The sequence below is a fragment of the Sinocyclocheilus anshuiensis genome, unplaced genomic scaffold, assembly GCF_001515605.1.
Source record: "Sinocyclocheilus anshuiensis isolate Anshui unplaced genomic scaffold, SAMN03320099.WGS_v1.1 scaffold127, whole genome shotgun sequence".
Classification (NCBI taxonomy): domain Eukaryota; kingdom Metazoa; phylum Chordata; class Actinopteri; order Cypriniformes; family Cyprinidae; genus Sinocyclocheilus; species Sinocyclocheilus anshuiensis.
Window position 1 is genome coordinate 585,619 of NW_015552528.1, and position 9,024 is coordinate 594,642.

General features: G+C 36.4%; 1 protein-coding gene and 1 long non-coding RNA gene across 2 annotated transcripts in view; both read right to left on the reverse strand.

Annotated features, from left to right (window-relative positions):
• Nucleotides 1-2,846, reverse strand: part of LOC107663589 (uncharacterized) — a 15,582-nt gene extending 12,736 nt beyond the window's left edge. Inside the window, exons 1-4 of the long non-coding RNA XR_001631358.1 lie at nt 2,812-2,846; nt 2,457-2,554; nt 2,351-2,370; nt 2,149-2,268 (exon numbers count right to left, since the gene is read on the reverse strand). This is a non-coding gene — a long non-coding RNA (uncharacterized LOC107663589). The remainder of the gene's footprint in view (nt 1-2,148; nt 2,269-2,350; nt 2,371-2,456; nt 2,555-2,811) is intronic.
• Nucleotides 2,847-4,607: 1,761 nt separating this feature from the next.
• LOC107663578 (ribosomal RNA processing protein 1 homolog A-like) overlaps nt 4,608-9,024 on the reverse strand; it is a 4,793-nt gene continuing 376 nt past the window's right edge. Inside the window, exons 2-5 of the mRNA XM_016453812.1 lie at nt 8,719-8,822; nt 7,636-7,764; nt 4,925-4,989; nt 4,608-4,803 (exon numbers count right to left, since the gene is read on the reverse strand). Coding sequence (XP_016309298.1) covers nt 4,608-4,803; nt 4,925-4,989; nt 7,636-7,764; nt 8,719-8,822 — 494 coding nt within the window. The remainder of the gene's footprint in view (nt 4,804-4,924; nt 4,990-7,635; nt 7,765-8,718; nt 8,823-9,024) is intronic.

The following is a 9,024-nucleotide window of genomic DNA, read 5'->3' on the forward strand; positions in this document are numbered from 1 at the left end:
TTACACAAAGTAGACATAAAATATACTTTAAGTAAGGGTAACATAAGTATGTTTTCTGTAAATACACTAAAAAGTCACTAAAAGTATGCTTGTGTTTAGTATATCCCTTAAAAGTGTAAATAAAAATATATTTATTAACAGTATTTCTACTATACTTTTTAGAAATATACTAATAGTATGCTTGTGTTTAGCATATTCCTTAAAACCGTAACTAAGCATATACTTATTACCAAAGTATTTCTAGTATACTTTTTATAAATACATTAAAAGTATGCTTCTGTTTAGCATATTTCTTAGAAGTATAACTAAGCATATATTTAATACGAAAGTACTTCTAGTATACTTTTTAGAAATATATTAAAATGCAATTCAATATATTTTTATTACACTTCAAATAAGCATGTTGGGAATACAAATGTATTATAAACATACTACTTGAATTTCAAGTATATTTTTAATACATTTAATACTACGTCTTTTTCACCTGGGGATGCTTTAGCAGTCCAAACTCCAATGTGTGTTACACCTTCATTCGTTTAATTACAAACAGCAGTTAGGGGTGGGCGATATGACCAAAATTTTATTTCACGATAACAATATATATCTCGATATAGCTATTTTTATTTTTGTAATTAAAAATAAGAAAAAGAAGCCAATTATAAATACAATATAACAATTAAATATTAAACTTTAACTAGTACTTTCACTTCAAATAAACTTTATTCAGCTACACTAGGCTAGGTTTCTTTGACATGTAGTAAGAAATATTACAGAAATTGAATGAAGTGTATAAATAAAACACTGCAATCTTCACTGTATCAATCAAACATGAACTGATTCTTATTAAAGATACAGAAGTGATTCAGTCGAGTGCAGTGAGTGATTCACATTAATGACAGACAGCAGCAGGTAAATTAGGCTGCTGTCCCTTTAAGAGGGACTGCACGGATCCAATATACTGAAACACACCCGACTGTTTCCGTTTATTTAACACATAACCGACTGTGTTTACGTGAATACTGCACACGATGGGCATTCTGACATAATTGTATGCTTGCGTATCAAGCACGAAAGAGATCTGTTTTAGCGATCGCATGCTGTCTGAGAGGAGCTGTGGAAAACACGATATAGCAAAATCTCTAACGATAGACTTTATTTTGCAGTGACGATCAGTGTTGGGGGTAATGCATTACAAGTAGGGTTGGGTACCGAACTCGGTACTTTTAAGGGTACAGACCGAATTGCGTTGGTACTACAGAGTACCGATTCACGTTAAATCAATCGGTGCCAAATTTCGGTACCTGAGAACGCATCTGGGCGCATAGCATATGCTACAGAGAGAGAAAGAGAGACCCTGTGACGTGATGTCACCCCTGCAACTCGTTCAAACAACACACAGGGCAAGCCGAAATGTTCTGAAGTGTGGTTACATTTCTAGGGCCATATGGTTTCTGCGAAAACGCGGACGGAATCGTGGAGTCCATTCAAAAAAACATAATTTACTCTATAGCGCGGAATGCCACGGAATTCGTCAATTTTGGACGAATAAATCAAAAGTAGGTCTGCCACTTAATTCGAATCGCGATATGAACTAGTGTCTGTGAATATTAAAATGCAAAAAGACGGTTTAAATATGAAAAGGCTTTTATATTTGCCAAAAATATCACTTTTTTATTTTAAAAACAAACAAGCAAGCCCTGTCCAGATTTTAAAAGTAACGCAAAAGTAACGTAACACATTACTTTCCATAAAAAGTAACTAAGTAACATAATTCGTTACTTTTTTTAATGGAGTAACGCAATATTGTAATGCATTACTTTTAAAAGTAACTTTTCCCAACACTGGTGATGATATATTCATTATATAATTCACAACTATAAAACACATTCATACCCACTGTTTTATTATTCTTGAGGAGAATTGACCGTTAAGAAACTGTAATGATAATTAAGCAAAGCTACTGGAATGAAACTGTAGCCATCATTAATATTCCTAGTACTGTTCATATTTGTTCAAATTTTAACAGTAGCTTTTTCAACATCTACCCACTAAAAAAAATAACACTAATAATATAATATAATCAATGCAAACTGCACAATTCTTTCAATCATTTTAACTCCAATTGATTCCTTGTTATTCTAAACAAACCTTTGGATTTCTTCAGCGACTCCTCGTCTTTCTTCTTTTGTTTCTTTCTCTTTCTTCTCCTTCTGCTGTCATCATCTTCATCAGAGGACACATCCTCCACTTCATCCTGAGGGAACACACCTAACGATGGCACAGAAATCAACCGTAGGTGACAGAAACAGGAAGCGTTTTATTAAAAGCGGTCGCTAGTAAGAGAGCTCACCTTCACTCAGGTCTCGGAAACTGCATCCAACACAGAAAAAAAACCATACAATTAAATCTGAGCACTTTTAATTATCTTCACGAGTCTCTATTCAAACAAAACTTACATTTTCACAAACGTGTAAATCTTGGATCTGTTGAAGCTCTGTATATTCGAGTGACTGGCCAATGCAAAAAGCCGGTCAGCTATTGCACCATAGTCGAACTGAACAAGAAAAATATCATTAAATATATAATCATTATTCTGCACACACACATAGAGAAACAAGCAGATAGCGTTTGTCTCTGTCTCTCTAAACACGGCATCACCAAACACAGACGGCTCAGTTCAGAGCCAGAATCTCTGATGATGCCTGTTCTTTAATGCATCATACTGTATTTATAAGAATATATAAATTTACAAGAATATTGCATTTAAAAAACATTTGAGCATCAAAAAAGAAAGTTGTGTATTAAACACACCTGAAGAACAGGTCCACGTGTCGTCTGAAAACAACTGCTCATCTTCATCACAGTCCTGCTCACAATCTGACAAACCAACAAAACAAAACATTTCATTCATTAAGAATTAATTCAAATAATTTTGTGCTTCTCTTTTCTTCCATACCCACACAACTGGTTTCAAATAAGTCCATGTGCAAAGTGTTAAAACTCAAAGCTAAACAAGCCACCCTTAAGAAAGATCTACGCAACATCTACAGCGTAAACAAGCTGAAATTCAGACGCATATCGCACAGAACTGGAGAGGTCAATGGGACAAACGTTCTAGAGGCTTTTTCTGTTCTCTGCATTCAGACTTCAGTTACACAGCTCATTGTAAACTGTCTGTAGTACACTATGCCAAACACATTTATACTAGGACTGTCAAAATTAACGTGCCAATTGTGCGATTAATTTATTTTCAGTTTAGCACGTTAAAAATAATTCATGCATCATTGGTTTTTTTCCTGGCATCTTTTAGCTAGTGTTACAGTAGACTATATGCACATGCTATCAAGCGCGATAAGACACAAAAGAGAAGTGAATTCGGTTCTGGTGAAGCAGCTCTCTGAACACAGGCATCGACACACACAAACGTTCACACTGCGAGCCTTAGTGCTCAATTCCGATTTTTTCTCAGATCCGATTTTTTTGTGTAGCTGTTCACATTGTTGTTTTAAATGTGGCCAATATCAGATTTCCAGTGTGAACAGATCATGGTTCTGAACTGACCCGCATGCTCAAAAGAACGATACGAAAAGGGTTTCCAGGTTTACACAACAAAATCCGCCCAATTGCTTCTCAAAACTAGTCCAAAACTAGCACAACCATGTTCAGGGAGGTAAACATTGCGTTAGTGGGGTCGCGTCGACCCACGAAGCTGAAAAACATCCCGCGGCAACAGAGGAAAAGTAGCCTAATTTCACGGGGAAACTGTGGATTTGGCAACACTTGCGCAGCGCGCGGAAATAAACACGGAGGACAAAGTAAGCGATTATGCGTTTATTTATAGTGTGATCTGCTGCTGAATCCGGCGAAATTATGTTGTATGTAGTGTATGTGAAGAGTGTTTTAAGTTCACTTCAATTAAAAGTTGTTATATTTTTCAAAGCCTATTAAATGTTAAAAATTATTTAATCTATAATGTAATGTTGAATGCGTATAATGGCTAAAGTTGAGGGGAAAATGCATTTAATAGAGACATCAGCAGAAGTGTGGTATCAGTGATACTGATCTTCATTAATAATGGGCTACTAAGTAAAAAGATGCTATTAAACATAAAGTACACCATCTTGATGTTGTTTCTACATTAATTTGGAGATTCAATGTGAAATTATAACAATATAAATATATCAATATGTGATTAATCACGATTAATTCGAGAAAAATATGCGATTAGTTAATGTTTTTTAATCGACTGATAGCACTGATTTACACATGTGAATCATTTATTTTCCTCCTTCACTTTTAATCCCTATATTTGCGTGCTTTAATATGGTAGAAAGTAGAAAAGCGCTGTAGAACAGATGTATTTTTCATTCTCATGTTTTTTGAATTTGGTAAATGACAATAAATATCAGTCAGTTGTTCAAAAATCAGTCAGTCATCACTGGTCTGTGTGTTTCAGTATTTCTCACCACAGTTTGCGCTCTTGTTAATGAAGGTGAGGTTTATCAGTACGGCACATTTCACACACGCCGACAATTCAGTTTGATTTCACATTCAGTTAGGCTCTGCTTATAATAATGCTGTTCATAATGAATGCCGCTATCATTTATTTATTTATACTCGTATTGTGGCGTGTACCGTGAGTTTGGTGTGAGTGTTTTGAGAGGGATTTCGTCTTCAGCTTCTTCACTAGAGTCCAGTTCTGCGTTCTGACGGATCTCTCTCTGCAGATCCTCGATGGCGTAAGGAACTTGATCAACGATGGTGTTAAAGATGTTGCTGCCGATGGCCTTCAGCAGGACCCGACTGAAGAGCAGACAGGAAAAACACAGGACCTGATATAGATATTCTCAGAATTAACTTAATCTTAATTACTGCTTCAGTATAGTTAGTAAGGCAGTTGTTCAGTTTAGTGTGAATGTCATACTCTTTGATTTTGGCCACAGTCTTGAAGAAAGGCTCAATAAAGGTCTGGTTCTGCTCTGCTGTCAGCTGGAAGAGAGAAACGTGAGATCAGCCACATTCACAAACATGAGAGCAACAGAAAGTATTTCAAGCTCTGCACTACACTGGAGTTAATGAGATAAATCTGTGAATCACAATAATGAGAAGCAGGACTAGAACTACGATGATTAGACAAATCTGTTTCGGCTATCTCTAGTCTGCTGTGACAGAGCTCTGTTTCTGCCATCAACGCTTCCTCTTTACTACTAGTTACAGCAGCAAATAAACATGAATGAAGAGCAGAAGAAACAGAGCAACTCGCTGAAATCAATCAGGAATCATGCAATCCATCCATCCGTGTTTCAGCCGCAGAAAAATGTCAATAAAACAGCCTGTGATCAATAATGACACACATTTCACGATTCGATTCGATTTCTATTCACAAGCTTGAGATTCGATTTGATACAATATGGATTATTTTGGATATATTTCAGGTACAGTCCACAGTCTCAAGGAAAAAAAGTCTCTCAGCTGGTACTACATTATGATATTGGGGATTAAAATGAACTGATTTGTGTACAAACACTTAGCCTAAATTACACAAAATGTTTTTATAATAACAAAGCTAACTTTACAATTACATAAGTATATTTATACTCCAATTCGTTTTTTAAAATATAAATATTTAAATTTGATTTAAATGTTGGATTTATTCAAACATAAATTAAATATTGAAGAACAGTAAAAGTTATAATGATACATATAGTTATATGATACATATATTTACTAAAATGCTCCTCTGTATATAGTTCACTTTTCTAGCTGACTAATGAGATTATGGTCACTGAATGTGTTTTTCGGAGGTAAATGTGACGTTACGTGACACATTGTTTACAAGCTGTTATATTGACGTCTTTTTGCCATTACATGAGACAGGAGACAGATTTCGGTAAGCTGTAGTCTTTCTTTTAACACCTTCGGATGTTCATTCATGTTTATTTCGTGCTGTAACTGCTATTAAAGCAGAGGAGATGATCAGTTCACATCGATCTGTCACTCCACATTATACAGCGCCAAAGCGGCATTTAATATCTGAATATTGTAATAAAGTGGACAGAATTTGAAAGCTGAGACTGTGTTTCATATCAAAAGTAACAAGTCACAAAGCTTATTGCGATTTATTGGATGGGAGGAGCTACAATGTTCCGTTCATTATCTGACAGGCGAGACTAATCTATTAGTGGGATTTAAGAATCGATATAATTTCGTAAAAATGAGAATCGATTTAAATCGAGAAATCAATATTTTTTAACCAGCCTGTCACGTTACATTCAACTCAATGCAAAAATAACTCTAGAAAGAAGCATTTTGATTTATGCACTATATTACATATTCATTATATTTTTATTTAGTGATGTGTTAATTATTTAATGTATTGAACTAATCATACATAAATTCTTATAGCAGACAGGCAGCATTTCAGTGATTTTTCTTCAATGAACTGGAGCAGAAACATTTATATCATCAGAAAGCAGAGATCTCCATTTCTTGAGTTTAAAGCTGACAAAGTGATTCAGAGTGATGGAGCAGCCCACATTTCTGATCGAATGCACTGGGAAGCTCAGATGTGAACAAACCTCATGCTTTCTTGCGAGTTATTAAGCTTCCATTTATCTCATATTTATTAAGCTCAATGTATGTGCTGATCCATGCTTATAGGTGAATAAACGCCTACATTAAATCATATGTTCATCATACACAGTAGGGCTGTGCAATTAATCGCATGTGATTGTCATGCGCATTTCGTCAGTAAAGCCGGTTCTGTGATTAGTAGTAATTCTCCATCACCTGCTTTCAGATGGAGCGGCATTCATTACACAGAGCCGTAGTTCACTGACAAGCTAGGTGATATCGCGTTCATAATTGAATGCGATTCATCTGTGATTATGAATGCGATATTGCCTAATTTTCAGTGAACTACGGCTCTGTGTAGTAAATGCCGCTCCATCTGAAAGCAGGTCATGGTGATTTTTACACAGCTTCTTCTGACTTGGTGAAATGAAGAGGACATTTATTACAATTATAAATGGATATATTAAATTAAAGATGTGAAAACTAATTTGAATATACTAGATGCTAATGATTTCGCATTAAGCTGTTTGGAGCTTAAAGGATATATTTGAATTCTTAAAGCTTTTTTAAATGGATATATCTCTTAAGTTAATTTTGCACTCAGACTCAACACAAAACACAAAACTAACACAATCACAAAGAGCTTCAACAGCTGTTTACACGCAGCCAAATAATCGGTTTATAATGGGAAAAGCCTTCATGTAAACACCTGTCTGTCAGATTTGAGCACCATCTGAACGAAATCTCAACACGGTGTAGACTCAAAATAATCTGATCAACAGAAAAAAATTAAGCATGTACAAGTCTGAATTCAACTATCTTCTCAACTGCATTCAAAAACACCCATGAATGTATATTTACACCTCATGTCTTACAAACTGAATATTGACTGGATTCACTCAAGTAAAAGCATTGCATTAGTTTAAGAATAGCAACAAAAATCATTCAAATCACTTGTGATGCATCAATGATTGTTGACGCCACTGTCGTGATGAAATTCACATTTTAAGCTCACCAAAGGCCCACTGTTATAAGAGAGCAAATAAAAAGGTGCGTCGTTACCTCAGCTGAGCCGATGAGAGCCAGTTCAGTCAAATAGAGGTCGAGAACGTGAAGGACGAGCCCAGCCGGAGCCGCGCTGGAGCTCTGCAGGAGCTGAGCCGTTAAGATCTGCAGAAACTCACTCACCAGCTGCAGGAGGAACAACACACTCTCATGAGCAAATCAAAACCTAATTCTTCCGGCATAAGATCAGTCGGGTGAATCATTCAGTCCTTCAGATTCACATTCACTCAAACAGCTGATTCATTCAGGAAGAAAGAAAGTGATAAATCTGCATAGAGTCGGTTACTTCACTGCAGAACAGTCTCTATTGTACAAAAGTGCTATAAAAATAAAGGTGATCTGATCTGACTAAGAGTCCGGCCTCATGTGGCTTGACCCAGAGACGCTCCTTCACTTCATGAATCACGAGGGTCCGCAGGACAAGGTCGGAAACAGTTTGCGATTCAGTTTGATTGATCCTTAGCTGCTGTTTCTCACACCATAACTTTATAAAACAAAACCAAAACAGCTACAACCCACTGAATGCCACACAACTCACACATGTCTTCTGCCGTTCACGTGTCTGCGATGAAGCAGCACTGACAAATGACACAATCTCACATGTGACAAGAAAAATTATGATGCATTTTATCTTTGGTTACAGTTATTTACGATTGCATTAATGCATCAATCATGCCTTGTAATGCACTTTATAATGCATTGTATGAACTCATGAATAATTGTAGTTATAATAATTGTTTATTCAATGTTACACCCTTAGAAAGTATAATGCATTAAAACACTTCACACACCCAGTGTCAGATGTAACAAGGAATCCGCAAATAATACAGCACATAACTTTGGTTACGGTTATTTATGAAGAGGTATAATGTATTATGATGCACATAATAAACTTTATATCGCACTATACACAAAGGCTTCAAGTCAAGTGTTCCCAAACTCTCCTGTTCATTACTACCAGAAAGCCAAAAGGTTTTCTCTAGGTCACTTTCAGGCACTTCTTTGAAAAGTTTTACATGATAAGCAAGCAGCGCTCAGGATGTCCATGTTCTTGTTCTAGAGCAGTACACATGAACTTACGGCTGTCGAGCGTCCGAAAGCTGTGGAGGAGCCCAGAGATTTTAATCGACAGTTCCTCCTACAATCCCAAAAACACAAACCGGTTATTAACAGCACAACAAGAGCTGGTTCAGTGTGTGAGAGTGTGTTTGCGTGTGTATGAGAGCATGAGAGTGTGTGCGTGTGTGTGAGTGCGTGAGAGTGTGTGCGTGTGAGTGAGTGAGAGAGAGAGAGTGTGTGTGTGAGAGAGTGTGTGTGAGTGTGAGAGAGAGTGTGTGTGTGTGTGTGTGTGTGTGTGTGAGAGAGAGAGTGTGTGTGTGTGTGAGA